The 17,860-nt window shown below is 40.5% G+C and overlaps 3 protein-coding genes across 4 annotated transcripts; all 3 read left to right on the top strand.

The window, feature by feature from the left end:
- The first annotated feature begins 346 nt into the window (after positions 1–346).
- Positions 347–1,472, top strand: LOC106593349 (interferon a3-like). The gene is made up of 5 exons (XM_014184681.2): positions 347–496; positions 655–726; positions 885–1,037; positions 1,176–1,274; positions 1,389–1,472. The coding sequence occupies exons 1-5, from the start codon at positions 347–349 to the stop codon at positions 1,470–1,472; spliced, it is 558 nt and encodes a 185-aa protein (XP_014040156.2).
- An 8,025-nt stretch (positions 1,473–9,497) lies between these two features.
- LOC106600962 (interferon a3-like) lies at positions 9,498–10,897 on the top strand. Its single transcript, XM_014192769.3, has 5 exons — positions 9,498–9,647; positions 9,804–9,875; positions 10,300–10,452; positions 10,595–10,693; positions 10,811–10,897. Exons 1-5 carry the CDS (start codon positions 9,498–9,500, stop codon positions 10,895–10,897), a joined length of 561 nt encoding a protein of 186 aa, XP_014048244.3.
- A 2,754-nt stretch (positions 10,898–13,651) lies between these two features.
- On the top strand, positions 13,652–17,860 carry LOC106590949 (interferon a3). 2 transcript variants are annotated; one of them, XM_045714985.2, is made up of 6 exons: positions 13,652–14,083; positions 14,257–14,344; positions 14,639–14,713; positions 14,844–14,993; positions 17,132–17,209; positions 17,541–17,859. In XM_045714985.2, exons 2-6 carry the CDS (start codon positions 14,258–14,260, stop codon positions 17,628–17,630), a joined length of 480 nt encoding a protein of 159 aa, XP_045570941.2. In that variant the 5' UTR covers positions 13,652–14,083; position 14,257; the 3' UTR covers positions 17,631–17,859. The 2 variants fall into 2 exon arrangements, with proteins under 2 accessions (XP_045570941.2, XP_045570940.2); XM_045714984.2 differs by lacking the exon at positions 13,652–14,083 and having other exon boundaries at positions 14,099–14,344; positions 17,541–17,860.

Raw genomic sequence — 17,860 nt, 5'->3', positions numbered from 1 at the left:
TTAACAAGTCTTCGAGAGATGCACCTGTCCTTTCCGTGCGTTGTCTCCAGGCCGAAAGATATACTGTCAGGTATGAAAGCGCCTGTCTACCGGGACTTCCACCTTTCACTTTCGGAACACCTTTCAACATCTTTGTATAAAATATCGACACAGATTGGAGCATGACAGAACTCTGGATTTCGAGAAGTGGATCGATCAGGAAGAACACTTTATCTCTTTATCCTTTGAGGACAACGTCTTCTTTTTCGGAATTCTACAAAGTATAGGCTGTCTTTCTGAAGTGTGCCTAATTTTGCACCTCGGTTGATAGTGAACAGACAGAGAACTACAGTAGACCTACGATAAAATGGGTTCAATAAGCTTTTGGATGTGCTTGATCCTGACGATTTGCACCTGGAATAAAACCATCGGATGCACGTGGATGAGGACACTGCCTCGGTCTCCGAGCATGTTCCAAGTGCTCAGCAACAACACCATAACGATGCTTCAGAAAATGGTAGGATACTGTAATGTTTATTTACTTGTTCCTGGTCATTGAGCAGTTGTCATCTGTTCAACATTTAATGTGCTGCTGTGTTTCATTTGATTCAGTTACTCTTATATGTATACAATAATAATATTGCAATCATTTGTTTCTATTTTTTGGCATCTCAGGGTCATGTGGTCTCTCGGAAATCTCAGATCACTTTCCCTAACGAGCAATACAGACAAGTCGATAATTTCACGGTAAGACATATGCATAGCCTACACTATTTTAAAAAAAGGTTTTGGTTCAACGTTTTTTCTAAGAGTGTAGGCCATATAATTCGTTTTTAACGAATACGCAATTTGCTATACTTTTCTGATATTCATAAGGCATGTACTAATACAAATCACTCTTCTAGGATAACGGCCGGATTGTCTTCATTTCGCAAACTCTGAACGCTATAGAGAAATTGTACAGCAGTGGTAAATATGATTCCACCGCCTGGGACCAGAAAGGAGTTGACGAGTTTATGATTGGTCTGCATCGCCAGACCTCGGAGCTGGACCAATGCGTAAGTCTATGTGATTTGTGATTTTCTCTGAACATTAATGCAAAAAGGCAAACATTATCCTATCATTTTAGATTGCCATATAATGTGATTTAAACGAATCATAATATAACATGATTACTTTATATTTTGTTCCAACAGGTAAAGACTATAAAACCTGGACCATCAACATCTGTCAAAAGAGTGAACAAAGGTATGAGCCTTCACTTCCAAATCCTGAAGAATTCCTTGAAACGCGAGGTAGGTCAATTTGTCTTACCAAGAGAGGGCATTGACCAAATAGGGATATATTCATATGTGTTTACACAACATGTGTCTATTCTAAAATATGACATGTGTGTTTCGTTCATGCAGGAATACAGCGCAAGCGGCTGGGAAGACATAAGGAACGTGGTGCTGTCACACATGTTAAGACTAGTCACGATACCAATTGACTAACCAATGAGTCTCATGTGTGTGTCTACAGATTATTTATTTATACGTCTATTTTTTCAACTATTTATTTACACGGTTATTTTTTATGTATGTTTTATTTATTTATTATGTGTATTCACAACTCTGCGAAGTAAAACACATTTTATACTGAATAATGAATTATGTGCTAGGTATTTTTAGGCTGTAGAAAATGTAACAATGTTTTCATGCATTGATTTTTGTATTTATGACGGCCATTGCGTACTGTATTTATTATTGCAACATGATTTTGTTATTGGAAGGATTAAATACATTTTAATTAAATAAATGTGACCTCTAACAGCTGAAATCTATTTTAATCTAACATATTTACCTATAGGCCTAATAAATATGTCCTTAGATAGTCCTGATAATGTCACACGGTGTTGTTGTGTCTTAACTTGAAGACTCACTGATGATATCACACAACCTGTGTAAAACGGCTGGGAAACCTTTAAAATGCGTCCGCAGTGGAGGCAAGAGAAGAAGACCTTTCAGCACCATGGCAAACAAACAGACCGGATCTGACAGGATTACAGCAATCCTGAATGAATCGTGAATAATGATTAGTGAGAAAGTTAAAGACGCACAAATATCATATCCCCAAGACATGCTAACCTCTCAGCATTACAGTAACTGCCGAGGTTTGCATTTTTTGGAGATGGGGTATGATATTTCAAATCAAATCAAACTTTATTTGTCACATGCACCGAATACAACAAGCGTAGACCTTACCGTGAAATGCTTACTTACAAGTCCTTAACCAACAGTGCAGTTCAAGAAGAGTTAAGAAGATATTTACCAAATAAACATAATTAAAAGCTACACAATAAAATAACAATAAGGGGGTACCGGTACCAGGGGTACAGGTTAGTTGAAGTAATTTGTACATGTAGGTAGGGCTGAAGTGACTATGCATAGATTTTAAACAGCGAGTAGCAGCAGTGTACAAAACAAATGGAGGAGGGGGTGTCAATGTAATTAGCACGGTGGCCATTTGATTAATTGTTCTTATGGCTTGGGGGTAGAAGCTGTTAAGGAGCCTTTTGGTCCTAGACTTGGCGCTCTGGTTCCACTTGCCCTCCTGTAGCAGAGAAAACAGTCGATGACTTGAGTGACTGGAGTCTCGGGCAATTTTATGGGCTTTCCTCTGACACTGCCTATTATTATTAGTCCATGATCAGCCCTTTGTCTTGCTCACATTGAGGGAGAGGTTGTTGTCTTGGCACCACACTGCCAGTACTCTGACCTCCTCCCTATTGGCTGTCTCATCGTTGTCGGTGATCAGGCCAACCACTTTGTGTCATCGGCAAACTTAATAATGGATTTGGAGTCGTGTTTGGCCACGCAGTTTTTGGGTGAACAGGGAGTACAGGAGGGGACTAAGTACACACCCCTGAGGGGCCCCAGTGTTGAGGATCAGCGTGACAGACGTTTTGTTGCCTACCCTTACCACCTGTCTCTCACTGTTCAAATAAACCTACCATTAAAATTATAGACTGATCCTTTCTTTATCAGTGGGCAAACGTACAAAATCAGCAGGGGATCAAATACTTTTTCCCCCCACTGTATTATAATCGTCCGGATTAGTGTCCCGCTCCTTGAAAGAGGCAGCTCTAGGCTTTAGCTCGATGCTGATGTTGCCTGTAATCCATGGTTTCTGGTTGGGATATGTAGGTACGGTCACTGTGGGGACGACGTCGTCGACGCACTTATTGATGAAGCCGATGACTGAGGTGGTATACTCCTCAATGCCATTGGATGAATCCTGGAACATATTCCAGTCTGTGCTAGAAAAACAGTGCTGCAGCGTAGCATCCATGTCATCTGACCACTTCCGTATTAAGCGAGTCACTGGTACAACCTGCTGTAGTTTTTGTTTGTAAGCAGGAATCAGGAGGATAGAATTATGGTCAGATTTGTGAAATGGAAGGCATGGGAGAGCTTTGTATGCATCTCTGTGTGTGGAGTAAAGGTGGTCTAGAGCTTTTTTTCCTCTGGTTGCACATGTGACATGCTGGGAAAAATTTGGTCAAACTGATTTATGTTTCCCTGCATTAAAGTCCCCAGACACTAGGAGCACCGCTTCTGGATGAGCATTTTCTTGTATGCTTATGACCTTATAGAGTTGGTTGAGTGGCGTCTTAGTGCCAGCATCGGTCTGTGGTGGTAAATAGACAGCTACGAATTAAATAGATGAGAAGTCTCTTGGTACATAGTGTAGTCTACAGCTTATCATGAGGTACTCTACCTCAGGCGAGCAGTACCTCGAGACTTCTTTAATATTAGACATCGCGCACCAGCTGTTATTGACAAAAAGACACACACTCCCACCACTCGTCTTACCAGACATAGCTTCTTCTCTGTTCTGTCGGTGCATGGATAATCCCGCCAAATTCTATATTATCCGTGTTGTCGTTCAGCCACGACTCGGTGAAACATAAGATATTACAGTTTTTAATGTCCCATTGGTAGGATAATCATATAATAGGTCATCAATTTTATTTTACAATGATTGCATGTTAACCAGTAGAATGGATGACAGTGGGAGTTTACTCGCTCGTCTACGGATTATCAGAAGGCAGCCCGACCTGTGCCCCCTTTTTCTCCATCTTTTCTTCACGCAAATTAATGGGGATTTGGGCCGTTCCTGGGAAATCAGTATGTCTTTATCGTCAGACTCGATAAAGGAAAAAGCTTCTTCCAGTTCGTGGTGAGTAATCGCTGTTCTGATGTCCAGAAGACATTTTCAGTCGTAAGAGACGGTAGCAGCAACCTTACTAATAAAATTAATAAATAAATAAATTACAAACTACGCAAAAAAACAATCTATTTGTGCGTCTGGGTAGGCATATAACGCGAACGTCTAGCAACCGAAAGACAGCGAGTTCGTATCTCATCACAGACAACTTTATCATTTAAGGTAAAGTTGTAATGGTGAGAGTTTAGCATGTCCTGGTGGTATAATATTTGTGCTTCTGTAACTTTATCACTTATTATTCAAAGATTCATTCAGGATTATCAGAAATGATGGTAGAATCCACATGAATGTAGAAGTGCTTAGAAGCATATTCCTCTCTTGTTTACAATAAAAGTGACTCCAAAATGACACAAAACATAATCTACCATTAATTTGTATTGGACACAAAATAAATCTGAAACACAACCAAAACAAACAGCAAATGCATCCAACAAGTTTGTAGAGTCGCAAACTGGATTTCGTCATTGGGTGCTATCAAAATGGGACCAAATACTTGTTACTACTTCAATACACATATAAGTGAATTTCTCCCAATGCTTTTAGTCCCCTATCTACAAAAAGTGCTGTAATTTCAGTTCAACCGATATGGATGAAAATACCCTCAAATTAAACCTGACAGTCTGCACTTTAACCTCATAGTCATGTATCATTTCAAATCCAAAGTGCTGGACTACAGAGCCAAAACAACCTAACGTGTCACTGTCCCAATACTTTTGGAGCTCATGGTGTTTGTCAAATTTCTCAAGCTCAGTCAATTTGGTTGGGAACGACTGATAGATAACAGTATTCATACCTTGTCTCTAACTTGACCACCGAGGAACACTAAACACATGTTGGAAAGCCATTCTGGTGTGTCTCAAGCCTTAAAATGTGTGTAATTGTCCCACTGAAAAATGTAACAATAAGCCAGTGTCAGGTCTTCAAAGGACTAAGGCATGTTTTCCTCTCATTTTTCCTCTTGGCTTTGCTCCTTTCATATTTATTTTGATCCTGACAAACTCCTCAGTCCCTGCTGGTGACAAGTCTACCCATAACACTGTAAAACTTGAAAATACACACAGTTTCACTCTGTGATGTGTTGTGTTGGATTTGCCACAACATTTTTTATTTAGGCACAAAAGTTAATTAATTTGTCATGTTGTCTTGCAATATTACTTAACCGCCATGTTGCAACCTGAATGGATGTTTTAGAATGAGTTATTTTTGAATAGGTTTACAACTTTTCACTTTGTCATTCAGGCCTGTAATGTGGAGTGAATGCAATGGTGTTGATCAATGCAGAGTTTTCTATCAGTTCAGCAAATACACACTGTAGCTATTTTAAAATCATCTTTAGCCTCAAAGTGACATTCCTGAGTTTCCATTCACTCCCACAGCTCATTTAGGAAGGATGGCGATATATTTGCAGTGTCTGGTTGCTATTATACACCATCCAGAGATGAATTACCATACTTGACCATACTCAAAATATTAAAGAGTTAGGGATTATTTATTAACCTCACCTGATCTATGCCTGTCTAAAACAAAAAACAGTTAGTGCGCACGGGAGTCCTTGAGAGTTGAAATAGAGGGCATCCTGAGACATTTTCAGAAGAAATAAAAAAAATGCCAAGAAAACACGTGTCATGGTAGTATATTGTAGTTACATTTTGCATAAAAGTTTATTAAAACATGTTTTATAAGTCATTTTGTTAAATATATTAATTAGGACACTCCTATGTGTTTATGTTATTCATCCATGTTGCAGCAAATTACCACGCACTCTTAGGAAAAAAGGTTCTAGATAGAACCAAAAAGGGTTTTATTGATTGCTTCATATATGGCACCCCTGAAGGTTCAATATAGAACCCTTTTCTAAGAGTGTGTATAATATTTGAATAAACACACACACACACAGCTTATATTTGATATAATATATTTTATATAAATATTTTTATATATTTTATATAAAAATGTGTGATGTGAATCAACCGATGAATGAAGACGAATTTCTCCATGAAATGTTAGCATAATTCCATTGCAACATAATCTCCAATGAAAAACAATAAACGCCTTTAGAATACACTTTTAGACAGTAAATCATATGACTGTGGCATCATATTACTGTAAAATGTTGTTTGTTCGTATAGTTATTAATAATACAAAGTACATACTTGTCACAGGGGTCGTGAAATGGAGACCAAGACGCAGCGTGGATAGTGCTCGTTTTCAATCTTTTAATGATGACACTTGACAAAGGTGCAGACCCCGACTGCACACCAAACCAAAACCCCACAAAAACAACCCTAAACAAAAAGGGAGGGAAGGGAGGCTGGCCACCGTCCGTGACGGCTCCTGTGCTACACCCAGACCCTCCGCCAATCCTCCAGCTATGGAGGTGGCTCCTCCTCTGGGCGTAGCCCCCGTTCTGACCGCAGATCCCTCTGCTTCTGGAACCCTGACCTGTGGATCATTACCAGAGGTTCTGCACTGCCGACCACCGCTGAAGGCTCTGGCTCCGGGCTGAGAAGCGTCGCCGGAGGCTCCGGGCTGAGAAGCGTCGCCGGAGGTTCCGGGCTGAGAAGCGTCACTGGAGGCTCTGGGCTGAGGAGCGTCGCCGGAGGCTCCGGACTGGAGAGCATCTCTGTAGGTTCCAGACTGGGGACCTTCGCTGCAGGCTCCGTGCCATGGATCATCAATACTGGTTCCGTGCCATGGATCATCACTGGAGGCTTTGTGCCATAGATCATCACTGGAGGCTCCGGGCCATGGATCATCACTGGAGGCTCCGAGCCATGGATCATCCCTACAGGCTCCGGGCCATGGATCATCACTGGAGGCTTCGTGCCATGGATCATCCCTACAGGCTCCGGGCCATGGATCATCACTGGAGGCTTCGGACCATTGATCATCACTGGAGGCTTCCTACAGGGAGCTGGAACCGGTCTCACCAGACTGGGGAGACGCACTGAGGACCGCGTGCTCAAAGCAGGCACCGGCCGTACTGGGCTATGGAGGCGTACTGGAGGAAGAGTGCGAGGAGCAGGCACAGGACATACTGGGCTATGGTGGCGCACTAGCGGGAGAGTGTGCGGAGCAGGCACAGGACGTACTGGGCTATGGTGGCGCACTGGCGGGAGAGTGTGCGGAGCAGGCACAGGACGTACTGGGCTATGGTGGCGCACTGGAGGGAGAGTGCGCGTAGCAGGCACAGGGTACACTGGGCCTTGGAGGCGCACTGGAGGTCTGGCGCTTAGGGCTGGCAGAACACGCCCTGGCTCGATCTTATCCATAGCCCAGCAAGGGCGGGGAGCTGGAATAGGCTGCACTGGGTTGAGCTGGCGAACTGGGGTTACCGTGCGTAGAGCTGGCGCAGGATAACCTTGGCCGAGGAGACGCACCGGAGACCAGATACGTTGAACCGGTGCACTTCTCCCTGGCTGCCGGCCAACTCTAGCACGGCAACGGTGAGGAGCTTGCACTGAGCGCACGGGGAGTTGGCTCAGGTCTTAACCTCACCTTTGCCAATCTATCCATGTGCCCCCCCCCCAAAAAAAAATGTTTTTGCTGCTGCCTCTCGGCCTCTTCTTGCCTACCGAGCTGTTCCTCCCAGTATCGTCGTTCTGCCTTCGCTGCCTCTATCTCCCACTGCGGACAGCGATACTCCCCAGGGCTTGTCCAGGGTCCTGCCCCATCTAAGATCTCCTCCCAGGTCCACTCCTCAGAACCATACTGCTGGGTCCTGCTCTTCCTCCCCGAGAATGCACGCTGCTTGGTCCGTTGGTGGTGGGTAGTTCTGTCACAGGGGTCGGGAAATGGAGACCAAGACGCAGCGTGGATAGTGCTCATTTTCAATCTTTTAATGATGACACTTGACTAAATAACAAAAACGACCAACACAGTCCCGTCAGGTACAAAGACTAAAACGGAAAACAACTACCCACAACCCCATAGAAAAACAGGCTGCTTAAGTATGGCTTCCAATCAGAGACAACGAAAGACACCTGCTTCTGATTGGAAACCATATCCCCGGCCGAACATGAAAACCAACACATAGAAAATGATAACTAGAACAAACCCACATAGAAAAAGAAAACCCAAAATACCTAAAAAAAAAAATTAAAAACCCTGCCACTCCCTGACCACTCTACTATGGCAAATGACCTCTTTCACTGGTCAGGATGTGACAATACTGGATATTATGCAACATAATTATTATAATCATTTGAATATTAGTTCAATGGAGTATACCAATCGCTCTTCAAACCAAGCCTCTACTCTTCAGTCCCTGGAGAGGAAAGGAAATAGTTGCAGAGGTCCCATCAACTTACATAACTGGATGAATAAATAAAATATGCATTTACAAGTGCATTAAAGACAATAATATTGAATACTTTGACAGATGATCGACGTGAAAAACCTATCTTACACACACATGCCTATAGGCCCAGATTCAAAAGCCCCCGCAATATAGGCTCCAATTGAAGCAGTATTCCCACGGTCTATACTGCCTGTGCACTTCATAGGATACCGGTGTCTTTTTCTGAAATCCGGGAGCATATAGAAGGGGGTCTACCAAAATATTTCAGACCACCCAAACCTGTTTCTAAAACGTTATAAAGTAATGTTGAGTGTGTAATTCATTCAACCCATACAAGGTTGATCTGTATCTTTACATAAGCAGTTGGGGTCCACAAACCACAATTACCCTTTAAGCAGGTGGTTACAACGTAGTTGACACCAAAGTTGCTGTGTGCAAATGAAAAGGTGTTGCGTTTTCAAACATGAAATACTGTGGTTTTCGAAGTGAAAGGCCAAACAAAAATGTTCTATATGGTGATATTTATTTAGGCCATAGTCCGATGGATTCACATGTTTATTTTTTTATCAACAATATCCTGGTTAAAAGGCCAATATTTCATGATAAAACAGCAAATAACTCAAGATGTAACAATTCTTCGAGCGATACACCTGTCCTTTCCCTGCATTTTCTCCAGACGTAAAACAACACTCAGGTATGAAAGTGTAAGGGAACTTCCACCTTTCACTTTTGGAATACCTTGCAGACTCTTTGTATAAAGGATCGACACAGGTTGTAGCATGGCAGAACTTGTATATTCTAGAAATTGATCAGTCAGGAAGAACACGTTCTCTCTTTATCCGTTGCGGAAGACTTACTTTTGTCGGAATTATACGAAGTAGGCTGTCTTTCGGAAGGGCATTAACGTTGATTGCGGACAGAACGAGAACTACAGTTTATCTACGCTAAAATGGGTTCAATCAGCTTTTGGATGTGCTTGGTCATGACGATTTGCACCTGGAATAAAACCATCGGATGCACGTGGATGAAGACACTGCCTCGGTCTCCGAGCATGTTCCAAGTGTTCAGCAACAACATCATAACGATGCTTCAGAAAATGGTAGGATATAGGGTAATGTTTATTCACTTCCAGGTCATTGAGCAGTTGTCATCTTTTCAACATTTCATGAGCTGCAATGTTTCATTTAAATTACCTGACTCCTTTTGGTACAGTAATAATAATGCAAGATTTTGTTAATATTTTTTGGCAATTCAGGGTAATGAAGTCTCTCGAGATCCTCAGATCACTTTCCCTGACAAACAATACAGACAAGTCAATCATTTCAAGGTAAGAAATATGCATAAAAAGGGTTTTGTTCTATTCATAACCTTTCTTTCTGAGATTGGAATAAACACTGAATTCGGAAAGTATTCAGACCCTTTCACCTTTTCCACATTTTGTTACGTTACAGACCATTTCTAAAATGGCAAAAAAAGTATTTTGCTTTTAATAAGTTAGCCAAAAAGTCGAATAACATGTTTTGGCTTGGTCATTATGGGTTATTGTGTGTAGATTGATGAGAGAAATCATATTTATTCAATTTCAAAATGAGGCTGTAACGTACAAAATGTGCAGATAGTGAAGGATTCTGAACACTTCCCGAATGCAGCGTATATAATTAGGTTATAACGAATATGCAATTTGCTCAAATTTTCTGATATTTGCCATCAATTCACAAGGCATATGCTAATACAGTTCACTCTTCTTCTAGGCTGAGGAACAGATGGCCTTCATTTCGCATACTCTGAACGCTATAAAGAAATTGTACAGCAGTGGTAAATATGAGTCCACCGCCTGGGACCAGAAAGGAGTTGACAAGTTTATGAATGACCTCTATCGCCAGACCTCGGAGCTGGACCAATGCGTATGTCATTTGTGATTTTCGCCTCTTAAACATTAATGCAAAAAGGAAAAACATTATACTATCCTACTAGATTATAATATAAGTGGTTACATGTTAATCAAATCATAATATTAAATGAATTATTTATATTTTGTTCTAACAGGTAAAGTCTATGAAAACTAGACTATCAAAATCTGTCAAAAGAGTGAACAAAAAGATGAGCCTTCACTTCAAGTTCCTGAAGAATTACTTGAAACGCGAGGTAGGTTGATCCATTTATCTTACAAAGAGAGTACATTCACCAAATCTGGATGTATTTATATGATGATACAACATGTGTCTATTCTCAAATCTTAACAAGTGTATTTCATTTATGCAGGAATACAGCGCAAGCGGCTGGGAAGACATAAGGACAGTGGTGCTGGCACACCTACAAAGACTAGACACAACATTAAGTAGCCAATGAGCGTTATGTGTGTGTTGTGTAGATATTATTTATTTATTTATATATCTATTTATCTATTAATATATCTAACTATTTATTTACATGTTTACTTATCTGTTTTTTTATGCATTTATTTATTGTGTAGTAATGTATTCACTACTCTGTGGAGTAAATAATTCTTTATACTGAATAATTCTGTGATTGACTTAAGTTATACATAGCCTAATGTATCAATGTTTCCGTGCATTTTGTTTTGTATTCATGAAGGAGATTGCATACTATATTTATTATTGCAACATGATAGGAAATATTTGTTATTGTAATAATGAAGTATATTTTCATTAAATAAATGTGTCCTCTACCGCTGTAATCTTTTTTAATCAAATACATTTTAATTTATGGCATATACACATTTAGCAGATGTTTTAACGGGTGTAGCGATATGCTTGTATTTCTAGCTCTACCACTGCAGTAATATCTGACAATACACAACAATACACACAAATCTAAAAGTAAAATAATGGACATAAGAAACATAGAAATATGTCGTAGTCCAGAGTGTACATAAATACAGTACCAGTCAAAAGTTTGGACACATCTCAGGGTTTTTCTTTATTTTTACTATTTTCCACATTGTAGAATAATAGTGAAGACATCAACACTATGAAATAACACATATGGAATCATGTAGTAACCAAAAAAGTGTTAAACAAATCAAAATATATGTTGTATTTGAAATTCTTCAAAGTATCCACCCAGCTTTGACGTCAGCTTTGCACACTCTTGGCATTCTCTGAACCAGCTTCAGGAGGTAGTCACCTGGAATGCATTTCAATTAACAGGTGTGCCTTGTTAAAGAATTTCTTTCCTTCTAAATGCGTTTTAGCCAATCAGTTGTGTTGTGACAAGGTAGGGGTGGTATACTGAAGATAGCACTATTTGCTAAAATACCAAGTCCATATTTCTGGAAGGAACAGCTCAAATAAGCAAAGAGAAATGACAATCCATCATTACTTAAAGATATGAATGTCAGTCAATGCGGGAAATTTCTAGAACTTTGAATGTTTCTTCAAGTGCAGTTGCGAAAACCATCAAGCGCTGTGATGAAACTGCCTCTCATGAGGACAGACACAGGAAAGGAAGACACAGAGTTACATCTGCTGCAGAGGAGAAGTTCATTAGAGTTACCAGCTTCAGAAATTGCAGCCCAAATAAATGCTTCACAGAGTTGGAGTAACAGACACATCTCAACATCAAGTGTTCAGGGGAGACTGCCTGCCTTATGGTTGAATTGCTGCAAAGGAAACACTACTTGTGTGTGTGTGTGTGTGTGTGTGTGTGTGTGTGTGTGTGTGTGTGTGTGTGTGTGTGTGTGTGTGTGTGTGTGTGTGTGTGTGTGTGTGTGTGTGTGTGTGTGTGTGTGTGTGTGTGTGTGTGTGTGTGTGTGTGTGTGATGGGATGTATTTACATTATGGACAGTATGTGGTTAGAATTATGACCAAATAAAGAAGGCCGGTCCAGACAGCACCGTGCTCAGTGGGTAGGCACGATGTATCCTGTATACATTGGGATGATGTAGTTTAGACATTGTTTGTTCATTGACGTCTTACACATTCTAAATTCTACAGTTCTACATCCTTTATATGTCGGCTAGACATCAACATTCTATTATGATATCTTGGCGACATCTTCTCAATGTGCAAACGCTCTTCAAACTACATATTCCCTACCCAATTCGATACCTCAGCCAAAAGTGTCTATGGTTACTGGGGAGAAGACTCAGGTGAAACTGATGACATCACACAACTTGTGTAAAACAGCTGGGAAAACTCCAAAATGCTTCCACCACAGACGTGTCATGTGACATAAGAAGACGTTTCAGCACCATTGACATGTATCACTACTGGAGCTAAAACGCATGAAGACGTCAGCCGCTTCAGCACATTGGACGTTGCCACAATGTCAAAGATTCTATCAGTTGTCCTGTGCTGTGGCTGCAGCCCTGTTGCTAATGTTATTGCCATGCTTGTAAAACTATAGGCAATAAATGTATGATATATGTGAAGGGAAATATAGCTCTCTGACTCTTTGGTATCACGTTTCAAGTGTCACTATTATGATTCCTCACTGCTGATCCTATTAAGGCTATATCGAATAACACCAAGGCCAGTATTTATAAAGCATCTCAGAGAGTTAGAGTGTATAAATGCAGCAGAAAAATTAGGCTACATCTGACATTTTTGCCTATAACATGACATTTTCAATATGAAACCACCTATGACATCTTATCAAGACCCTGATGGAACAGGTGTGTTTGTACTGGGTTGGAACAAAAGCCTGCACCTCCTCCTGCTGTTCTCCAGGACTGTGCAGACAGTTTTGGTGACCACTTCTCTACACTATACGATCTTTACAGTTGAACAGGCTTTGTATATGATGAATTAATCCCAATATTATATAGAAAAAGGGAGAAATGAACCAATGCCAAGATTTGACCTTGTATAGTCAAAAACGTGCACAACACTATGACAAACACTCACACACAAACACACACACAGCCCTGTCAAAACTATTGACTCTGTAGGGAAAATATCCCTGATATCGTAGCCTATACCAAGGAACTTTTGTCACATTCTTTTTCATTTTCCCCTTGTAAAATAAACGACAAATAGAAAGTTCCATAAAATCATGTTGTCGTTGCTTGTCAACGTTGCATCACCAGCAGACAACAGTAGGGTGAAAGTTGGTTACGTCATTGTGAAAATGAAAGTTGAGAGATATGGGTAGTGAAGCGACGTCTCCCATTCACTTTTCATTTGTAGCGCAACAGCAGAAGACTACGGAACAATATTTCGGACTAACTTTGAACGAAACCCACTAAATTAATGTCTAATATGGCTACATTTCTTAAGAAGTGTGGGTTTTATTTCGACTTCGACGATTTTGTTATCAGACTCATTTTATCGGTTCACGCGAAGTTATTAGCAGTTGAAAGCAAAGCTCGCGAATAGCCTTTTCTCGCTATAGTAATAGTCTAGCCGATATCTAAATGGAATAATCTTATCTTGTGGTTCAACTATAATTTAAAGCTGATTTCAAGGAGAATGTGTATAGATTTACTGTGATTTGTTCGTCCAGGAGAAGGAGCAGGCATGGAATTCATACTGCTGCATGTGCTAGTCTGGAAAATGAAAGTTCCCGCCTCCGGTAGGTTGATCAGGGGAAATTCTCCATACAGTTTTCTCTTTCCTAATTCCACATAAAACTACTTAACACAGCCAAGATGTTCAAACTCATCTGGAAAACTAACAGCGAAACAAACTGCTATTTACAATGTATACAATGCAGAGTTGGACGTGTATTTTTCTTATTATTTGCAGTATGCAGAGCGTGTGTCATTGCTGTGACTGGATCCGACACCACTACGGTCACTTGAGCTCAGAATACCTTTCCCTGCTGGACCAGATGGTGAGTTATCAGCACACTGTAAGAGGAGACTGAATGCATGTATTAAGGACAGCAAAACAACCAACCAAGTAAAATAGTCATATGTTTCATGTTTAGCATCTGTGTTAGAAAACTGTTAGCCTATATTCGAATATACATTGTAAAAGGGCGCTAAGGCTATAATGACAGCGATCAAGAGAGTATATCTACATTAGACCTACTGTACTTGCAGTATAAGCTATACTTTATGTCTGTCTTGATTGGTCTTGAAGTATTTGACACGTGACTTAACATACTATATTGGTTGTATTCCAGGGAGGAGATATCACAAAGCAGGATGCCCCAGTCTTTTTCCCAACATCCCTTTACAGACACATAGATGATGCCGAGGTAAAGACTAGAATTATGACTTATCATGTTCTGATATGCTTTGGTATGGCGGTCTTAACCCAATGTTATATTGATGCCATAACCAAAGCCTATACTGTTTCTAATCTTCTTTTTATATCTTCCTGTGTAGGTTGAGGACAAAGTCAGATTCCTGAAAGAGACCATCTATCAAATCACAAAACTGTTTGATGGGAATATGAAATCTGTCACCTGGGACAAGAAAAACCTGGACGATTTCCTCAACATTCTAGAACGCCAATTGGAGAACCTTAATTCCTGTGTAAGTAACGGGTCTATTTAAAGTATAATCCCTGTTTAGGTCAGGGCTCTCCAACCCTGTTCATGGAGAGTTACCTTTCTGTAGGTTTTCACTCCAACCCCAGTTGTAACTAACCTGATTCAGTTTATCAACCACCTAAGTAAGTTTTAATCAGGTGTGGTAGATTAGAGTTAGAGTGAAAACCTACAGGAAGGTAGTTCTCCAGGAACAGGGTTGGAGAGCCCTGGTTTAGGAGTAGCCTACTCCACTACAAGTGGAGAAATCTACTTATAAAGTACATATAAAGTATTCAACCCCTTGACATTTTCCACATTTTGTTACGTTACAGCCTTTTTCTATAATTGATTAAATAGATTTCCCCCCTCATCAATCGACACACAATACCCCATAATGACAAAGCAAAAACCGTGTTTTAGACAATTTTGCTAAATGAATTAACAATGAAAAACAGAAATATCACATTTACATAAGTATTCAGACCCTTTACTCAGTAATTTGTTGAAGCACCTTTGGCAGTGATTAGAGCCTTGAGTCTTCTTGGGTATCATGCTACAAGCTTGGCACATCTGTATTTGGGGAGTTTCTGCCATTCTCTGCAGATCCTCTCAAGATCTGTCAGGTTGGATAGGGAGCGTTGCTGCACAGCTAATTTCAGGTCTCTCCAGTAATGTTTGATCAGGTCAAGTCTGGGCTCTGGCTGGGCCAGTCAAGGACATTCAGAGACTTGTCCCAAAGCCACTCCTGTATTGTCTTGGCTGTATGCTTAGGGTCATTGTCCTGTTGGAAGGTGAACCTTCGCCCCAGTCTGAGGTCCTGAGCGCTCTGGAGCAGGTTTTCATCAAGGATGTCTCTGTACTTCGCTCCGTTCATCTTTCCCTCGATCCTGAAAAGTCTCCCAGTCTCTGCCAATAAAAAACATCCCCACAGCATGATGCTGCCACCACCATGCTTAACCGTAGGGATGGTGCAAGGTTTCCTCCAGACGTGATGCTTGGCATTCAGACCAAATAGGTTTCATAAGACCAGAAACACTTGTTTCTCATGGTCTGAGAGTCCTTTAGGTGCCTTTTAGCAAACTCCAAGTGGGCTGCAATGTGCCTTTTACCGAGGAGTGGCATATGTTTGGCCACTTTACCTTAAAGGCCTGATCGGTGGAGTACTGCAGAGATGGTTGTCTTTCTGGAAGGCTCTCCCATCCCCACAGAGGAAATCTGGAGCTCTGTCAGAGTGACCATCGGGTTCTGGGTCACCTCCCTGACCAAGGCCCTTCTCCACTGATTGCTCAGTTTGGCCGGGCGGCCAGCTATAGGAAGAGTCTTGGTGATTACAAAGTTCTTCCATTTAAGAATGATGGAGGCCACTGTTTTTTTGGGGAGCTTCAATGCTGCAGACATTTTTTGTTTCCCTTTCCCAGATCTGTGCCTCGACACAATCTTGTCTCTGAGCTCTACGGAGAATTTCTCAACTTCATGGCCTGGTTTTTGCTCTGACATGCACTGTCAACTGTAGGACCTTAAATATACAGGTTTGTGCCTTTCCAAATCAAGTCCAATCAGTTGATTTTACCTAATTTGGACTCCAATCAAAGTGTAGAAACATCTCAAGGATAATCAATGAAAACAGGATGCACCTGAGCTGAATTTTGCGTCTCATAGCAAAGGGTCTGAATTCGTATGTAAATAAGGTGTTTCTGTTTTTACATTGTCATTATTGGGTTTTGTGTGTTGATTGATGAGGATTTATTTTCTTTAATCCACTTTAGAATAAAGCTGTAACTTAACAAAATGTGGAAAAAGGGAAGGGGTCTGAATACTTTCCGAACGCACTGTATATGGGTTATAACAGATTTTGATCCAGTTCGCGACATCACATAAATAATACTGCAGCAATGAGAAATGTAAATTATTGTGGATTATAATTAATGGACATTTTTTGTATGCTTTGATACATTTTTCATTATGGCAAATCAAGTCTGATATTTTAAAGTGGAAATTACAATCTTTAGACTCCTTTTCAAACATTGAATACATGTTAAGGTTCCATTTCCTGCCGTGCAGGAAAATTCTCAGAAAAAAAGTGATCAAGTGAAGATCCTACATCTGTATGATGCTAATGTTTTGTTTAATTTTGTCCAACAGCTATCACCTGCCATGAAACCTGAGAGGAGACTGAAACGCTACTTCAAGAAGTTGAATAAGAATGTTCTGAGAAAAATGGTGAGTTTGGTTTCGTATGGAAACATGTTTAATACTTGTAATCAAATGAATATAAACTAGGCTAGGCTAAACAGGAGCAGTGTTCTTTAAAAAGAACGTGGGTTCTGGGGACATATGTATCAAACATCTCAGAGAAATGCTGATCTAGTATCAGGTCTCCTCTGTCCTTATAGTTGTCTAAAATACAAAACTGATCCTAAATCAGCACTCCTACTCTAAGAAGCTTAATACATACGGCACCAGTTCTTTCTTTGTTGTTCAAGACAACATGGTCATTATTTCGCCAAGAAAGTTCACCCCACTAATATTTCAAATGTTCTGTGTTTTTCAGAACTACAGTGCACAGGCGTGGGAGCTCATCAGGAAAGAGACAAAACGTCATCTGCAAAGATTGGATATCCTTGCAGCACAGATGTACTGATCATCCAGACTCATTTCAGAAGCTACGCCCTTACCAGTTTATAAAGCTTGAATACAATCATGTGGGACCCTGTCAGTCTATTTATTATATTTAAATCCATAAATTATTGTTTTTTATTTGTATAATTTATTATTTATATTTTGTATTTCCCTTTTGTACCTGTGTTGAACTGAACTGTATTGCCGGTCTACTATAAAAACCAATGAAAAAATTATATTCAAAATGTGAAT

The sequence above is a fragment of the Salmo salar genome, chromosome 03, assembly GCF_965601325.2.
Source record: "Salmo salar chromosome 03, fSalSal1, whole genome shotgun sequence".
Lineage (NCBI taxonomy): Eukaryota > Metazoa > Chordata > Actinopteri > Salmoniformes > Salmonidae > Salmo > Salmo salar.
This window is presented reverse-complemented; position numbering and strand designations above follow the sequence as displayed.